General features: G+C 41.5%; 1 protein-coding gene across 8 annotated transcripts in view; it reads right to left on the minus strand.

Moving 5' to 3' along the window:
• ERBB4 (erb-b2 receptor tyrosine kinase 4) overlaps nucleotides 1-19,914 on the minus strand; it is a 640,083-nt gene that overhangs the window by 33,462 nt on the left and 586,707 nt on the right. For all 8 annotated transcript variants that reach the window (XM_042783933.1, XM_042783931.1, XM_042783930.1 and 5 more), the window contains exons 21-22: nucleotides 4,197-4,352; nucleotides 1,345-1,420 (exon numbers count right to left, since the gene is read on the minus strand). In XM_042783933.1, coding sequence (XP_042639867.1) covers nucleotides 1,345-1,420; nucleotides 4,197-4,352 — 232 coding nt within the window. The remainder of the gene's footprint in view (nucleotides 1-1,344; nucleotides 1,421-4,196; nucleotides 4,353-19,914) is intronic.

A 19,914-nucleotide genomic window follows, 5' to 3' on the forward strand; every position in this document is an offset into this window, starting at 1 on the left:
ACATGCCTTGAGATCACTAACCATATTTTGCCAGCTGTCATGCTAATGTGAAAGGTGATGAGCAAAATTACCATGTGTATAAAACACATATTTATTTCATCCTCATCACCTCTTTGCTGATGTTCAGTGACTGTAACTTGCCAATTGTTTTTGGTCTTGTCCTTTCTGATGACAGATATTCTGGGCTTCCTGTACTTAACATTAATTTCATAAATGGAGGCGTATTTTTTCCATAAGTGATATGGGACATACAGAATTTGAGGAGAAAGAGAAGCTTTACATGATCAATTTAATTTTCGTATATTTTTCTCAGCTGAATAGAAGAGGGCAGCTAACCAGTCACAGCAAACAGTGTCTTTTGCTGCTACCCACAGGTAAAAGTGAGTAATGAATAGAATTGTACACCTTTTTGTTTCAAAATGATATGGCAACAGGAAATGCAAATAGGAGTCCACAGTCCCAGAAACTGCTGAAAAATTCCACTTACAGAGGTACACATGATTTTATTAGTAATAGCTATTCTAGATAAAAAGGCAGACTGCTCAGCAGATGTGGCGCAGTAGCTTGTCTAGACAACAGAATTAACAAGAGTAAATGAACATCTCATCTCTCAAATGTGACTTTTTTTTGGTGTGTGTGGAGTCCACACGAGCTGACCTAACCAACTCACAAGTCATCTGTGAAATTAAATGGATGCTTGTTTTAGTTAGGATGGAGAGCTCGTCTCTTTCTCCATTTTCTCTTGCTGTATTTGTTCTGTATTATGACAAATTCCCTTTTATCTGACTTTAGGTACAGAAAGCCCCATAAGCCTGAAAATGTTTTTTGACATTCATGGCTTTTAGAGTTGAGATTTTCAAAGGACTGCTGAAACTTATGACCTGCAGCTGTATTTTTATGAATCTGTGGCCAAGCTGAAAGAGGCCTTCTTCTGTCATAATAATCAGCCAAACTGCTACCAGTCTAGACCTTACGGCAGTCATCTTAGGAGGAACATCACGATAATGTATTTTAGTGAGCAAGGAAGTAATGCAGGAGACAAGTAACAATTGCTGTGTAGAGTTACACATCAAAAAAATACCAGAACCAAACAAAACCAACAACAAACAAACAAACAAAAAAAAAAAAAAAACCAAAACAAGAAAAAAGAAAAAAAAAATAAACAGAAAGAGAAAAAGAGAAGGAGAAGGAGGAAAAGAAAAAAGAAGAAAGAAAAAATAAGGAAGAGCAAAACCCACTGAAATTAACTCCTTTAGGAAAAGCGGGTATCTTTAACATAGTAGCACAAATTGGTTTAATGCTTTACAAGAGACAAATTTTTAAACTAATCACATGAAGATTTACCGTAGCTCCAAACATCACTCTGATGGGTAAATTTCCTGTAGTGTATGCACTCCAGAGCCATCCACTTAATTGGCATCTAGGGAAACACAAGAGAAATATAACCTTAGATATATAATATTAAAACAATACAGAGAGATCCTGCATGTAGACATCAGTTTCCTCCCGGTTTTGTTTTTCAACTGCAAGCTTAAAAAAATCAGCCCTATCCAGCAGAGGAAATGGTTGTTCCTGCCCTCTAGAATGGGGCTTTGCCCCATAAAACACATGTAGGTCAGAAATACAAACCAGTTATCTGCAGGACTTCTCATACCATGCAAATTTTACCGATTCAGATGTAGCAGAACAACTCATTTTTTCATCATACCTGTGTAAAGATGGAACCAATGCAAAAATTACAACTAAACCCCCTAAATCTGAAGTGCGGCAGAGAAGGTCGAATACAGAAGCTCTTTTGCCTCAACAGTTTGCAAAACCAGACACCGCTATCTCGATTGCTCTCTAATGAAGCTAGTTAATAAGGCAGTGTCCATAAGACTTCACAGTCCACATCATCATCATCACAGTAAACAGCAATGGGGAGAATTTACAGTGCTTCATTTTGAACTCCTATTATTCGTTAGGAACTTAGCGTTCCTAGTTCCCTGCATCAGTACTGCAGTGAGAAAAGTTGCTCCTGAAAGCAAGTCAAAAGTCCCAAGTTACACTTTGGCTGTGAATCGCCCTTGCCGGGAGCTCATCTCTTCTGACAGAAAAGGCTGTGTAGGCAAACACAAACCTAGGTTTGGCATAAGGGTTCACTCTCTTGAGCCTGTGTTAAAATGAGATTCACAGTGTTTCCTATTCCTGAGCTGGGCCTGTGAGGCACAGTCTTGCAGTCCATTAATTTCTAATGGACAGACATTAAAAACAGATTTTTACCTGGCATGGGCTTGTATGGGTTGCCTCTAAATTGGAACCATGGAAGATGTACTGGAATAAACCAGAGAGATACGTAACTGCATGCAAAATCTGAACAGATGGTGGGTGTAAAAGCAGAGGATGCGTCTTCATTCAAACCATTATGAAAATACCTTCCATGAAGTTGACTAATGAACATGACCTATACAGTTATGGCAAAAATAGAACTCTCTAATAAAGGTTGGCTTAGCACTCATAAAGACAGTTCATCCTCCTCCACTAACTCTGCAGAAGTGTATCGCTCTCATTCCCATTAAATACGATTGGGTCCAAACTTGAACAATTGCTGAAGTAGCAAAGCTGCGTTGCTCATCATGGGATCACTCAGGATGGGAGGGACCTCAGGAGGACTCTAGGCCAACCTCAGGCTCAAAGCAGCTTCAGTTATCAGATAAGACCGTGTTATTCAGGGCTTTATCCAGTCTGGACTTGAAAATCTCCAAGGATGGAAACTACACCACCTTCCTGGGCAACCTGATCAACTGCCTGAACATCCTCATGGGGACAAAGTTTTTCCTTTTATCCAGTATGAATCTGTCTCAGCATGCTCTCAATACAACTTTAAATTGCAAATATGTTCTCGGTTTCACAGGATGCTTCTCTGGAAGTGAGGAATGACACATCTGATGTGTAAATCCTGCTCCAGAACTCCCAGCAGTGTGATTGGCCTCATAAGTCCAAGACACCATCTAACAGCTGCCAGGGAACAGCTGGTTTGCAAGGACCAGATCATTTTCTGTCATTCGCTGGCTGATGGAGGGAAGAGGCAGAGGGGTTACTGAAGAGAGGATTTAGAGAACTGAAGGAATCAGGGAAAACTGCCAAAAGTCCACCTTCCCTGCCAGGAGGTCTCTTTACTGGGGAAATAGGAAAACAACGGTGACTCTTTTCAAGCTCTTCACCTCATGGACTGAAATGCCGATGTAATCCACGCAACAGTTGCCAAGGGCAGCAGCCACACAAGTAAGGCAGGAGCCCATCCAGGAGAAAAGCACACACTGGCAGCAGCTGTTTGTCCCAGACAAGGGCATAAGTGAGCTCAGAAAAACACAGAGAGCAAGTAGACAAAAAGTAAACTGAACATTCAGGAAAAGGAATGACAGGAGAGGCAGAATCCCTTGGGATTTTGTGACAGGTTGAGATGTGGAATTTCAAGATGTTTAGCATCCGGCAGCAGTATGTACCTACAGCCTCTACAGCCTTCTGAATTTTATAATGCATTAATCTGAAGGCACTAGAAATGAGGTGAGGCGCTATAAAGATGTTGTGCAGTATGCTGAAAAGTAATAGGGGAAAATGTCTGGTTTCAAAATTATCCCCAAGCTAGGTTTTTACTGGCTGGGATATTCAGCATGGTATTTGAGACTTGGATGCAAGAAATAGCATATGCAGTCTCTTCCAGTGCGACAGAAGAGGTAGCTCTTTGCTGAGCATATGTAAACACTCCTATGCTACAAATACAAAAATGTGCTGTGCCCTCCCTTTTTGATTTCTGGAAGATCACTTGTCTCAGAAAACAGGATTGAAAGTTATTGAGGTCCATCCTGACCAGAGAAAGGGGCTTGGCAGGAATGCCCTAGAACATCTGTCCCTCAATCAACTGACTTCAGAAGTCTTCAAAACAAGCCACAAAATGGAGCATACGAACAAAACCCAACTCTGAGTGTGAAAACTGTTCAATTATATTTCGGGACCTGGAGAAGCTCACTGAGCAAAAAATGAGCAGTTTTTATGTGTGCTGTCACAACACAGTTCTAGAAGACAGGGCTTTGCTATGTCACTGACAGACTTTCTTACATAATAATAGTCCTGTAGGGATACGCTGCCCTACAGAGTAACATCAAGAGGTTTGTCACAGTGTGATATGTTTACTTCCAGACATGTTCAGTACTCACCTTCCCTCCATCAGCATTATATTCCTTTTCATCCCCTTCCAAAAGCCTGGCCAAGCCGAAATCAGTGATCTTCACGTGGTTTGGTGATTTCACCAAGACATTACGGGCTGCCAAGTCTCGGTGGACAAGTCTCCTCTCTTCCAGGTACATCATTCCCTGAAGGACAAAGAATAGTAAAATAATCTTAATGAGTATCACATGATTTTTTAGAACCACTTTTCACTCATGACATGCAAAATTTCTGGTTCCCTTATTAGTGTTCACAATAAGAAAATGGCCTAGAGGGCAGAAGTTGAACATTGCCCTTACTCTGAATAGGAGGTGGGATTAGATGACCTTAGGTTCCTTCCAGTGTGAACGATTCTGTAGGATTCTATGGTAATTGCCAAAGGCAAAAAAAAAAAAAAAACAACAAAGAAAAGAACTACTACAACCTTTATTTTTCAGACAGGGAATCTGAAGACCATGAAAAATAATCAATTTAGGCAGAGTCCTACAGAAATTAGGCCAGACTGGGAAACAATCTCAGCTCTTCCATGTTCCAGACAAGTGTCTTTGATTCAAGATGAAGCCTCTTACCCATCTCCAAATGCTTTTAAGTTCGACACAAATTTTCACCATCCTAGGTGGATTATAAGGAAAACAATTCTTTAGTCCAAGTGCTGCAACCCACCTGCCTTTCCACTCCCTCAAAATTTTGCATGTAGTATTATAACAAGACACTAGATCATTGGCCTTTTTTTTTTTTTTTTTTTTTTTTTTTATGAGCATATATATTCTGTTAGAAGTACTTTTGTTAACAAGCTCATTCAGCTGCCTTTAAAGATAAGGTAACATATATTCAAGCTACCTGGCCTCAACCTTATTCTTACACTGATGAGAGACTAACCATCTACCATCAGTATGGAAGTTTACATGATGCTTTGTGACACTGAGATGAACACCAAAGCTTGGTCTTATTAATTATATGACACACAAAGGATAGTCAGGCAGGGTTACAAGACTATAATTTCATTAAAAGGCATTTATGACATTAACCATCATTGTAAGAACCTACAGATGAAATTACACACTTGATAATTACCCTTAAGGTATCTCTTAATATATTGGCTCTGTATAATATATATGGTAATTTTAAAAAAGTCATTGCTGAATACTGAAGAGATCATATTATCCCGTAATACAGATGATAATTCAGACAGTCACAGGTAGTGATTAAAATAGCCAGATTACTCAGTGTCACGGGTCAGATTTTATTCGCTTTCACAGCATAAGAAGCTCACACATACGTATTCCCATACATACCAGGAGGACAATGCATGTGGGTGAGCCACCACTCTCAGTCACTGGGCCAGAATGTAGCTCTTTTTTGACAGACAGTGGGTATCTTTACAAAAAGTATCAAGTGGAGCTCTGAACTGCTGTGGCTTTCAGGTGAAGAATTTCAGTGCAAACACCACTAAAAGGTCTGAAAATATGTGGGAGAACATTTGGCACAAACACTATTCTGGTTTTAATGTGGCGGGCTTTGTTGCAGTCAACATTAAGGTGGTTTGAAAGGGGACACGGGGACTCTCTGGCAAAAAGCAAATGGAATTATTTTGTAAAAGCACTGCTAGTTGATGCAAACGCCCCTTTGCCAGTTGCAAATCAATTCTTTTGGCTGTTGAACATCAGAACTGTAAGTCTTTGAAAGCATAATGGTTTTTGACATCAAATTAAAACCTGCAGAAAAAGAACTAATAAATCTCATAGGTCAAATGATTGTGAGTCACACAACAAACACACCATGAAACCAAGGGCGCCGTGATTTAGCACAAGAATTACCATCTGAAGCAATCCAACCAGAAAAATACACCACAGTCAATAGCAATGACACTGTGTAATAAGAGGAAACTTAACCGCAACAGTAGCCCAGTAAAATTCAGACAGATTGGGAATTTGTGTACGTCCTGCTTCACATCTCTGGTTACTGAACAGTAACCAGAAAGGGCTTCGAGGCAGTGTCAATATTGCTTATAAAAAGTATTCTGGGAAGCAGATGAACTACAACCATCTCCCAGGCTCATGTTCCTCCCTTTCACCTGGGGGTTTTGCTGAGATGTCTGCAGGTGGTGTCAACCAGCCTGTCTGGATGTGCCTCAGAAAGCTGCTGAGAGAGCCCAGTGCCCGTGCTGCGGCGGGCTGCAGGGCTCGGCACGCTCTGCGGAGCAGCCTCTGGCCCACAGTCACGCGTCCAGCCTTGCTGCTCTTACAGACAGTGAATCTAATCGTAAGGGTGGCTCCGGGGTGCCCTAAGATATATCACATAGTCATTCCTCACACATCTAAAATTACACTGCTTCTTTGTAGTTCCTGAAAGCACTGCCCCTGAAGCCAGGATCGCAGTCATGTGCAAACAGACAGGCGCCCTGGTGCTTTCCCCAAATACTTCTCTCCTGCAGTCACTTCCTCCACCTTCCATGGGATGAAGCACCTCTCTTCAGTCTTCCATTTTTCACTGCAACAGAGCCCCCTCCCTGAACAAAAAGTCTCAAGGTGCTGCTTACGTTTCCCTTCTACTTAGTTTAGGAAATATCTCAAATTTTTAAAATGAGCAGAAATACTTCTAAAACATCATAGATTTGAGATAGCTTCCAATATACTTACGTGGTCAAAATTCCCCTCAGAATAAGGGGGGAAGAAAAGCAAGGTCCAAACCTGAAAATAGATCTTTCTGGGCAGAATATGATGAGGCCACAGGAACACAAAGAATCTGATGAGAGAATTCTGTTGGCATCAGAATATATTAGGCCCAAATAAAATTGTCATTTCTAATAGATTAATTTGCACCTATCAGCACTGAAATGATATGAAGATATTGCAGATTTCTTTTAGCAGAAATGAATAAATATAATTTCTGTCTCGTTAAAATCAAAACAGACAACCTGTACCAAGGCTTTAGCCTCCTGTCTTTAGCTAATGATGGCAGGAATGGATGGTAAGGTGTCCAGAAACATCCTTCACTGAAAGAGTGAAACAATCAAACCCTTGACCGTGCTTCCTTGATCTTATTTTACCTTCTCTACATATTTAATTTCCAAGCATTTTTTAAACATGTAGGCTAACACTTTAAGATGTTTCACTGTTTATTCTAATTCGTTTTAATTTATTTCAGTCTTGTGCTGTTATTTAATATCATCTTAGTAAGATTATCTTTTACTCAACCTCACGCTCCTATGAACTAGAAAGATGTGTACTCATCAACCTAAATACTGCTCCTAACCACTACTACAGCCGGTTTTCTCTTCTATGCAGAAAGAGGGCAGAAGTAGCTGTCTGTGTATCACTGTACTTACAGTTTACTTCACCTCTGTCAAACAAGCTTCTCCGGGCTTTTTCCCACCTGTGTTATCTGCAAAGCTAAAAACAACCCATGTAGGGTTGACAGCTACAAAATCCTCTGCAGGTCCATGACCTGCAGAAATGTAAATCCTCTTAGGAATACCCACCGTAAACAAGTTTGATTTTCCTGATACTCTATCAACAAGTTTCAAAGGTGAATGGCAGAAGTATAAGAGAAAAGGTACAGATATGTATATATTTTCAATAAATGAGATTATACAGACATAGTGAAAACAATTTAAAAATGGGAATTCTACAGTATTCGCTGCAGCAATACAGTCTAAACATATACTATGCCAAAAATTGTAATCTGAAGGCATTTTTGAATCTGGCAGGAAAAGTGCTCTATGTGCATCTCATCTTTTTACATGGCACAGAAGTACGACAACAAAAAGTTACTCTCTGTGTTACACAGCTGGTGCCACCACCACCCAAACAAGCCCATGATCAGATACCAAGAGGACATTTTATGAGGATTACAAGACAAAACTACAAGTGACCCTAGACCCTGACAAAGGAAAGAGATCTGTTTGTAAAAATGACACTTTCGAGCCTGATCCAAAAGGCACTATATGCTGTGTCACTTGTGCTGTGATCTGCGAAGCTGGGGAAATGAAGCGCCCTTCAGGACTTCTCCAAATCAGAGCTATACAGATCCCCTAAAATTATCAAAGTATAAAACATCCAGATAACAAGAAACCCCATGCTTTAGTATGTATGTTAGAACTTCCGCAATAGGGTGGGACTTTTATGCTGAAACCATGGAGAGGGAAAAGTTCAACATTAAGCCATTATGGATCAGTTGTCCCATTATCTCTGAGCCCAGATTCATCTCACACAAACACAAGAATCAGCCATGACCCACTTGTCACTGCTACTTCCTCATCACAGTCACAATAGAGGTCTCCTCACAGAGAATATCATTCGAAATGCAATTACTGCTAGGATGCCTTAACGTAAAATCACTCTCTGAATCAGCACCTAATGCTATTAAGAAGTCAAACAGCCACTATAACACAGATAAGTTGAGTAAGTCCCTTTGGAACTTCAGCATGAGCAAGGAATACCCTTTTATCTTTCACAACTGTGCCCCTTATCCTTACCCAGTACCAGGGTCACACACGACGACAAAACCAGTGTTGTGTGGATCTTTACTTAGATGTAGAGAGCAGTAAAACTGCCTGTAGCCTAGGTCCCTTCTACTCATGTGATGATGCAGGTGTGAAAATGTAAATTCTCCTTTCAGAAGCAGACACAAATGCCCTTGCCAGGACTTCTATTAGTGTTAAAGATCCTTTATCCTTGCCTACACAGTTACTAACCTGGCCTGCATGAGTGTTTATACATTTCACACAAGGCTTGTAACAGCAGCAGGGAAACTGAGGAGTAGCACAGGCTTGTTAATAAGCCAAGATGGCTTTGTTCAAAGAAGGGAGGTGGACAGGAAGGATGTAAATGGTCACCAGCAGTTTTACTCCAGTAAGAATTTCCTGCCTGTCATTTCTCAGCCTTGATAATTTTCTATGCAATAACTAGGGGGGGGGTGGGGGGGGGGTGGAAATCAGCAGTTTTACTAGCTGGGGTGAATCTTGCTCTCTACCCATCAGAGCTGGCTAGAAATAACAGAACAAAAATGAAATTGTCAAATAGACTAAAAGTCAGTCATTAAGAGCTATAAAAGAAGAAAGTCTTTCCCATTATTTTTTTATGGAGTGTTTGTGAAGTCTCTGGGACTGTGGATAGACAGATTTGGTACAGTCATTTCAGGTACGGTCAGGTTTGCTCATGATCTTTTCGCAAGAAAAATGACAGACCTGACAATAAGAGAACATGTGCTGGCAACAAACTGAAGCGGGATAGTGGAAAGGAGACTTTTTGTCAAAGTATCCATGGGAGAAGTCAGTAAGTTGGGACAGCTTTCTGATCTTTCCAAGTGCTGAACGGCAGTAGAAAGTATCAAATTAGGTTCAGTATTAGGACTTCTAGTGCTGCAGACGTCTACGGAGGAGTATTGTCAAAGGCGGGTTGGCAGTAGAAATAAAAGAATAAAGGGATTATTTTTTTTAAAGCAAAATAAAGCTTTTCTGGAAAGTTATGGGTTTGTCTCCTGAGATCTCCTGCCTTTAAGACATGGTCATAATTTCCTGTTTTCTTACTTCATGACCAGTGTTACTTTCTGCTGCTGTCATTTGTCTCCCAGTTCCTGAGGGCAGTTTTTGAGCACAGCCTCCATTTGTACAGCTCGAGTGTAAGATCTACAAGCACAGACTGTTTCAGATGATGTTATTTGCTTTCCTTCAGTTTTCTGGACTTTTTAGAGTCCCATCCTGCTGTGGATGCTTCTGGATTCATTCCAAATGTGGCAGCTGTTCAGGGAATGTCCAGCTCTTTGAATCGCATGAGACTTGTCCGAAAGCTCCTTCCATTATGTGCCTGTACCTCATTTCCAGAAAAAAAGGTATTCATTACTCAGGACCGAATTCAAGCAGGTACGTAAGTCATTAAATGCAAAGTCCCTTTGAGATAATTACCAGAGATGTACTGAAGTGTGTTGAATCACTAACTAAAGTTTAAATATATATACATATGTCTTTGCATGATGCAGGACATCATTTTGCAAGACAATTCAAATTAAAAAAATAAGCATAAAGACCTTCACCCGCCCCAAGAACTTCAGTAATACCAGCAGACGGTAGATGTACTATAAGCACTTTTTTTCAATGTGACTTTTTGCTGTTTTCTATAATAAACAATATTATCTCCCTAAATAGAGGGAATGTTGATCTTATCCCTTCCAGAAATGAAGAGCAGCCTGCCTTTCTTCGATAATAACTTCCACTCACCAAAGCCAAGCACACACGGTAGATTCATCAAACAGGTACGTGAAGGTAGAAAATTTCAAGTCGAACTCAAATCTCATGGACATTTATCTCCAGCCTTGGAGACTGCCCTCTTTTCATCCTAATAACTTGAGGCTAGCTTAATAACTGGAATCGCTACAGAAAGCTTGAAATGATCATCTTTTCCCCGCTTACCTCATGGAAAAAGTGTAATTTTACCAGGGGCTAAATAAGCTTTCAAGGAAAACGTGGTGCCCTTTGTTGTCAGTAGCAACCAGAATCATCTAAGTAGCTGTTACTCCAGAGATAGCTGTGGGAGGGAAAAACTGACACTGCTCTGAAATACACTGACTCAGCTGCAGAGGTGTGATTTGTTATGTAGGTCTGCTTGGGAGCTGGGACTGGAGGTCAGCCACACAGCCCAGGGAAAGCAAAGGATGCTATATCAGTCCAAAGCTGCCAGACTGAGCTGGGGACTCGCACCTCATGCTATGCACACCTTCACCAGGTTAGCTGCCAAGGATTTCTGAAAATGTCCAGAGTTCTGCCAAATCCATTAAAGGTGGTAAGAGAGGCCCTTTCCTGCATCCTGTATAACCACAGATATTTAGGAATTCAATTACTTCCCATTTATATGGGGTAAGTTGATACCCCTCTCTTTTTGGTAAAGGGTAGACAAAGAAAGCTTACGTGATAGTAATATATCTCTTCTTCCCATCTCCTGTTCCCTTGACTAAGCTCTCTATCTCTTTCCAGGTTTCTCTTCACTACAGTTTACTTAAGTTTGAAGCAATGTGCTATGCACACGTGGCAGGCTGTATCCTGGGGTAAAAGTGCTTTTCTCTCAAGCTGGTTTGTCTTTAGACACAGCCTTGGGATATAAAGCTGATATAACCAGCTGGATTTTCCTATGCCCACTTTGGACCTGCCCGCCTGACCAGGACCATACAACTGAAACTTTGCTAGACCTGCACTCTGAGCTGATGTGACACGAGCAGCGTGGACACTGTGTATTCATGCCTGCCAATATATCTCTCTCCTCACAGTCCTGCTGTGACATTGCTAAACGGTTTTAGACTAAACTGTTCAGAGTATACACGAGCAAGCCCAAGACTATCTGTACTTGACTTAAGAGGCAGGATCTCAGTGGAGCTGGATTACTAGCCCTATGGAAAGATAACCAGTGCAAATACAACTTCTGGACGGGTTAACTCAAGCTATTTCTGCTGTGAGAAGAGTTAGTGTTGATGTTTAGCACACAGGTTAGTCTTACATCTCTGCACTTATGGATCATCCAGAAGTACAAATTCTGTCTGCTCACACACGGGAGTGTGATCGCACATTGGCTGACTCAACTGAAGCACAAAATTGAGATGAGCTGGCTTCATACCAACCACAGGAGGACACACACTACCTGTGGCAGTATAAACATGCCAGTTACCCATCAAAAAAACAAGTATGGGAAAAAAAAGTCTACACCAGATCATTGCTCTGCATCATGTGGCTGCTGCAGCAGATTTGTTCCAGTAATAGGAGTCCTAAAGCCTGATTTACTGCATTGCTGAGCTACGGCCCAAAACACAAAATAAAAAAGACGCTAAAGCGTAACAGGTCAAAACAAAGTCAGGAAGCAAAAGGGAAGGGAAAGAGGCTATGAGGCAAAAGTTTAGATGAGAATTACAGGCAAAATGCAGGCTACTTCAAAATGACAGGTGATTCATAAAGGGAGAAAGAGTAGAAAGAAATGAGAGGAGAAGAAAGTTCATGAGCTTATGACATTTCAAGACTTAATTGACCGGACTGAGCAGACATTTTGATGGGCCCAGACCCACTGCAATCCTAAATTAAAATCTCAGGAGTGTCTTCTCACCCCTTCAAAGCAGAGATAAATGGGTCACCGCTGAACTGACTGGTTCACAATTCTGAGGTTGTGGGGTCCTTACAATCAAGCTATCTATCCTAAGTGGGTGTTGAAGTTCCCCAGGCATCACCAGAAGGGGAATTTGTTCCACTGTCATCATCAAACATGTCGTTTGTCTGAACTCTTGCAAAAAGTATGAGTTGTCTCCCTGGCTCCCTGAAATTATGCAGGTATCTAGATTAGGTGGTGCTGAACATAAAGAGACTGTGAAGCACTTCATGTTCTTCTGATGAAAGATGTTACATAAATATATTAAGAAGAATAAGCAATGAGATGCAAATCAGGTATTTCAATACAGCCCATACTGCATGTGCCTCCAAGTTCTGGTCCGTGGTCCCACCTAGTCACATCAGTGCAGGTGCTACATAGCACAGGAGAAAAAAAAAAAGTTAATTTCTATGCATGACACCCAAGGAAGTGAGCTGTAGAGTTGCATCTGATATCCATTTTGCAATTCACTCAAGACTATTGCCACAGTGCTTCCTTAAGACAGCTGGGTGCAAGGTGCTCTCCTACATCAGCTTTAGTGCCTCCAGTGGGCAAACTGGGTCATATTGGCTGTGTTACCACTTGGGCCAGGTGTCCCAACCTCCTGGGCTGTGTGGACACAGGCTACATTAGTCTCCTGCAGTACCTTCTCCCTATTCCCAAAGTGCTCAAAAGGACAGGGATGCTCTCCTCTAATCTCTGAAGGAAATCACAGCTCAGTTTATGTTACTGCTGCCCAAAAAGGCAACAGAAATTGTAGCTTGTAGCTGTGTTACAATAAGCACCAGTAAGGACACAGTAAACTGGATACAGCTTTGTGGCTCCTCTCATACCCTCACTAGGCCAACGTAGATGCGGTGCACAAATACACACTGCAGCAGAGACACACCAGGAGAGTTTCTGACCCTCAAATTACTGAACAGGACTGAGAGCTGTAATAGGAAAAACTTAATAAAGTCAGGGACTTGTGAGTAAAGGGTCACTCCCACTGCTTCAATAAAGCATCTGATGCCTCCCTGCTAGCTCTGCAGTATCTGCTCACAAGGGCTTCTGAAGGTGAACACACAAACCAGTCAGGTGTTTTCAAGAGACTTTGGGTGCACTGCCCCACGTAGGAAGAGAAAAAAGCAAGGTAGAAAATTACTGATGGTCCCTGCATAAGAAAAAGACTGACTGTTCAGATGCAGATTTCTGTTCCACGGCAGGGACGTCCTTCCTCAGATGTACCACAGGACCAGAGCTCCGCGAGTCAGAATTTAACGCTTGCCGTGTCCACTAATGCTAACACAACTCACATTTGTCCAGGAAGCACAGAAGTACTTAGCACTGTTTTGGCTGCAACTGCAGCTACATGTTGTCAACACCTTTTTCCGTAAAAGAAGCTCTTTAAATAAGAACTAACTGCCTAAATAACAAACTTATTACTGCAAAACTCCTTGCTGGGCAATAAACACTCATTGCAAAGTAACTACAGTTAAGGGGCTGGCAGGAACAGGGTCCTTGTGACAAAGACTGTGAATTACTGTTTCAAAAGCATAACCTGTGCTGCACATGCCAGCAGGAAGAACAAACCTCCCTTCTGATTTGGGGAGTGCTCAGAGACTTCAGGTTTCAGCTCCCAGTGGATCACATACTCCTGGAAAGTGTTTGATGCTTTTCAAAGTGGCAACCAAAGAGAGAGGTATCAGTGCATTAATGATTTGAAAGGGCTTTTTGAATGCTGTTCTCTCTGAGATTAATTGCTACAGTTAGACTAGCTGCAGCTCCTTCCTCTGAAGAGGCAGGCAGCCTAAATGTGTCCTATAAAGGAGCTCCCAGTGCGACTTTAACAGTGGAGCTGTGACCAGTGCTTCCTTAATACTCTTTAGTTATAAACTGCCCATGAGGGAAAAAACTTGGCTTTCTTGAAACGAAGCCTACAGAAAAGCCTGTGCTCGGAAGGCCAGCAGCATACTGAACAACAGTCTACCTTTCCCCCAGCCCAGCAACTGACCTCTTGCCAATACAATTACAATTGGGAGAGTATATTGTGTAGTGCATTCACTCTCTACAAGAAAGTGTATTTAAAATGGATTACTTCTGCTCCTTAGGCAGGCGATCAATAGAGATGTGGACTGCAATAAGTACAGAGATGTCTGTGGGCTGCAGCACTTATCCTCTGTGTCTCTTCAGAAATTAATTAAAAATCAATGAAGTGTGCAGCCTATTAATAAGGAACCTCCAGATTAACAGATACAAGCACAGCCTTCCCTCAGTTTCAGAACAAATGCAGCCACAGCGCAAGCACATTAGAAATTCTCCAGCACTTCAAACAATACCGAAGATCTGTGACCTTTCGTGAATATGCCCTGCATCTGACTGAACTGTAATATTCTCAACTTTATGCACTGTTAATAAATTATATGTTCTTTGTTTCAACTTGGTTAAACAGGAGGACTAGGGGTAAGCATTTAGAGGCTTCAGAGTTACTGTGCTGGCTTTCTAGAAAATGGTCTTACCACAAAGCAAAATCACCAGCATAAAGATCGGATCCAGCAAGCATTTAACAGAAGGGTAAATGCACTTTGCAACTCCTGGAGGTCACTCTTGGGATTCAGCAATAACTGACAAATTCAGTAACCTGCCGCCTTCTCCAACAACCTGAAGACTGCACTGTGCAACGTCATGAATGCTTAATTACCATGAAAGATTGAATTTGCCTGGGTTTAGAAGCAGTTGGGCAGGGGCTGGAGAAAGACATGTTTGTTGCTGGTGTCTGTCAGTCAGAACCCCCATCCCTACTACCCCACCACAGCCCAGTAGTGTTAGCACGCAATGCACAAAATATAGAGCAGCTGATACTACACCTAGAGCTGCCAGCCCAGGTCAGGGCCCCTGCTGAGCTAAGAACAGCACATATCCACAGCAAGAGCTTTCCCCTGCTTCTAGGAGATAAGGTTCTCATAAAAACCAACCCACTCTATGTTAATAAACATAGTAATATACCAAATAAATAAAACATTTAGTAAACAAAACTGTGCTTTAGGAGAAAGATGAAATTACTTGCTCAAGATCATTGGTGTTGGGACAGAGGCAGGGACTGCTCCTAGGCCTCAGCAATTCTCAGTCCAAAGCAACACCTATCTTCCCTTAGTTAAAACCCCACATTTTCCAGACAGCTTTCTTGGGAAATGAGTACTGACCCAGTAGCAGATAATAACTTTCCACTGGCAGTGCACTGATGAACTGGTATGTCATGCACTGGGTGTGAGGTTTTCCAGTATTCACCTTATGTTGCATGTGACGGTAACAAAATATGTGACAAAACAGGTCTTGCCTGTACTCTTGTGTACTTGGCTGGTTCAGATAAGACAATATTTTTGGACAGCTGAACTTCTTATTCTCCCCTTCTCTTGGGCAGTGTCCACTGAGCATACAGGGAACACTGTGGTGGCTACTATCTTGTGTGTTCAGATGAAAATCCTACAAAAGCACACAGCAGCTCCCTGCTTTGCAAAAGGCAAACACGTACTCATCCCCCTGAAACACTTGAGAGTGGAAGTTTTTGACCTCAAGACACAAGTTTCATAGGGCATTTTTGGTCTCATTAAAAGCTTTTAGCATTATCATGTTTTCTCATTAAATTAAGCATGGCTGATTTTTTCTTTTTTTTTTCTTTTCCTCAGCAGACAGCATGACTGGGGCTGAATTTCTGAGGTAGGCACCTTTACTTGAAAGATGTCCCTAAAGCACACACAGCTCCAGGGCTTTGTATGACCGCTTTTAAAATCATCATTCCGATGTAAATAGGAATATAAAAGGGCAATGGAAGCACTGCTTCTCCTAGAAACCACCGCTTTTGCAAACTATTCCACTGCAAGGGCCACTGGGCTCTGCAGGAGAAAAGTGGAACAAGGGCATATTTACCCTCTCGTGCTCCTATTTTCTTCTCACGTGAGCAGAGCAATCAGGCGGTTTGTATGATGGCTTTGCTTAGCACTGCAATATTGTTCTACAAAAGAAAATGTTCTGAATTTATTCTAAATGCTTTTGATACTCTGATTCAAGAGAGTTCTTGAATAAATTAAAGCTTTGAACTTTCAAACTCTGTTGCCACTAGGTTTCTGAGCACTTCTTAAAAACCCACATCACAGGTAACCATAGTTACCTATTTCATACTTTTTTTTTTTTTCCCTTTTCTAATTGAGAAGCTTATGACAGCTGACAGAACAGGAGAGGCCAGCCACATAAACAGAGTGTGCTAGCTGATAATGGCTGGAGAAACCTGCTAAATAATCCATTAACCTTATTCAATAAATCCAGATGAATGCTAGAGTGGGCGGAAGACAGAAATGTGGTTTCAAGAGACACATATTTCCCCCCAGCTAAAACGTCACATGATTATTAATGGTTCAGAGCATCGCTGTATTGACAGTGAGAGCCCACAGAGTGTGAGTCAAACTGCCACCGTGCCCCGCTAGTTACGTGCATTCAGACTGAATAGCCTTTAGTGTGTGTGTGGGGGGTTAATCATTAAATACAGCCTGTCACTTTTTTCTTTTCACTTCATGATGCTGAGGAGGATGTTTATAACACAGATAATTTACCCAATGATATATGAAGGGTCCATACGCTTCCTGAGCCTATGGAAATAACAGCCAGTGACTCTGCACTGGCAAAGTAAGTGACAGCTGAGCACTGCCCACTGCATTGGGGTGCATGATCCGTCCCCTTCCCTGCTCCTCTGTACCTCAGCTTAGCCCTAGCTAGACAGTTACACCAACTCCATGGAGATGTGGGGATAATGCATCCAAGGCAAGTTGAGACAAGTCCTCACATTACTTTGTCACACACAAAATAAAGCATAATTCTACCCATTAGGTATATGGACTGAGATAATTACGGAGCACTGACTGCAATAATATTTTGTGCTATACATCGGCTCACTTGTCCTGCAAAGTGGTTCTTCAGTTTTACCAAGGGACCACAATCCTACACACAGGAGAAACTACTTCTGAACTTGTAAATGCCTAAAAAGAAACCTTCATTATGTCCTCAAAACAAAACTGATTCTTCTTTTTGCTTAGATTCCAGAAATACCTAAATGTGGTTTGGCTCAAGCTTTCAAAGGCCATTAACTTTTAAGGTGAATCCCAGTTCTGGAGGTTTCAGTTCCCAAATCTGAGAAACTTCTCAGCAAGTGAGAACTGGTGGTTTTAATTGATTTCTGTACACTTCCCAGCTACAGCAAATATTTCAGTTACAGCTACATTTTTGTCAAGCTGTCTCTGGAGCCATGGATGCCATGATTTATTCGAAAAGAAAGAAAAAGACTCATGACTTTGACATCTCAAGATTTGAGGATGTGGGTGGGTGAATATATTGGAAATTTTGAGAGCTGCTCAGCTGAAACAGGTGACCTGAGTAGAACAAAGAGGAATCGGGGCAGGTGTATTTCCACTGATAGTAACATTTCAAATGACTTAAGATTCAATTCCTGAGTCACTAAACTTAAAGGGAGTTTTTCCATTAATTACAATTGAGACAGGCTCAAGCCTTGGGTCAGTGCTGCTACCACTGCACAGCACCCAGCTGGAACCTGCAAAGGAGGTTGAAACGGCTTTTAATCATTGGCAAAGTAATCTTCCAGGGAAGCATAGGAAACCTAATACCCTTGGGCTCTTCTAAAACCCCAAGTCTTCTTTGCGAAGACTCACGACATTTCTCCCCAGCTATGAACCCGTGCCTTTTTGCCTCTCACTCAAAATCACAGCCATGAATTTTTCTGTGATTTACAGTGACAAACTACTAGTCCTGGCTACAGAGTCTACGTGAGGCATTGCCTGGAGCAGCCAAAGACCTTTTAACAGCAAACAACTTCATCCTCTAACCTGTGACCAAGACCTTCTGGGGACTGGCTGCTAACACCCTGCCTACGAAGTTGTCCCTGTTCCTCCTGTGGTTCTGCAGCAGCATGTCCATGCTTGGACTATTGTTCCAGCACTGCCATTTTGCCACATAGCCACAACTGGTTTTGTCAAATTGCCATACAGACACATAAACCTTCTTTTTCTTAGTATTGAAATGAGAAGATCCATGAAAGAAAGGGTCTGCTAACAGTAAAATCACTGCAGCGAGTAGAAAAGTCTCCTGTTGTTTTTGGTTCATTTGGATCAGATCCAAACATGAGAAATCTCTGAGCAGAGTTTCCACATGTCTCTTGGCTGAAATTTCTCAGCCATGCCTCCATCTCTTGGCTGCTTCATTCGCAGTTATTTACTTCTCTCTTTTAAACTGCCTAGATATTTCAAAGGCTCAGCTGTAGAAACTCACCATCTCCCCAAGGACCCAATCACGCTGGGTTTTTTTTTGTCCTCTTCAATTAAAACTAACTGGCACCAGGCTTAAAATGTTTCTGTATCTTGACTGAAACACACTGATTAAAACATAGGCAAAGGCACAACATGACCCCCACACAGAAATACTTTTGAAAAGGTCTTTCCAGTAAGGGTTTTTTAGGAGCATGGCAAGGAGAATCAAGCTGTCACTGAGGAAAGCATAAAAAAATGCTGCACTGTTGCCAGGTGGTATGGACTGTAATGGAAAGAACTTCTTTTCTAGAGACACTGACATAATTGAGGATACCTGGGATGACATATGGATACCTATCAAGTGGCTTCTTGCCCATGACATTATTACTAGAACATAACACACCCATATACAAACTTGGCGATTGTATATGCAGGAGATGCATGCAAGGAAACTTGCACGATTCCTCTAAATTGTGCTGCTATGAAAATTACTTTTAGCACAGTGGCACACACAGCACAGGTCGTGTGCAGCTTCAAACACAGATTTTAGAAATATTAGAATTAAGTTATAAATTTCTAGCCAAGCACATAAGAATGAATGGTACCAAAGGCTTCTCAAAATTTATACTGCATCTGCTAAGGGTCATGCCAGTGGGTTGGGATGGGATGCAGCAGCTACAATTCCTTCCTACAGCCAGAACTCCAAAGTGACCATTCTCTGTTTTCATTCATATTTTCTTTTTTTTTACTCTCCCCCTTTTTTTTTTTTTTTTTTTCCGTTTAATGTATGTTTAACTTGGCTCCCTAAGAAATTAGGCTGGTGCAATCATGATGTGTGCATATTTATCTTTCTATCTGTCCTTCTCTAGTAATTTTTGATGCTTTTGATTGTTTTCAGCCCAATTTGGCATTACGCTTGTCCGAAAAGTTTTGCATTCTTATGAGTTTCCTGAAAACAGGTAGGCAAGAAGAGAAGAAAGGCTGTAATAATTTTCCTGCTATTGTGATCGCAGTCTTTCTTGGGCACTAGAGACTCCATGTAAGAGAGAGACATTATTGAGGATACTTTAAGTAGCACTAGGAACATATTAAATTCCAGATAACCTAATCACTAGACATAAATCATAGGCAACCAGCTCTCGGCAGCTCTACTGCTCATAAAACTGCTTTTCTAAAGAGCTCCAGGGGGCCTCATTGATCACAAATTTCATGAAGTTCTGCTGAAGGAAAAAATGCAGCCCTATTTACATACACTTATCTAGACTAAAACTGGGGCTTGGTACACCTGATCTGGG

This window comes from Tyto alba, unplaced genomic scaffold (assembly GCF_018691265.1).
Source record: "Tyto alba isolate M040663 unplaced genomic scaffold, T.alba_DEE_v4.0 Super-Scaffold_7, whole genome shotgun sequence".
Lineage (NCBI taxonomy): Eukaryota > Metazoa > Chordata > Aves > Strigiformes > Tytonidae > Tyto > Tyto alba.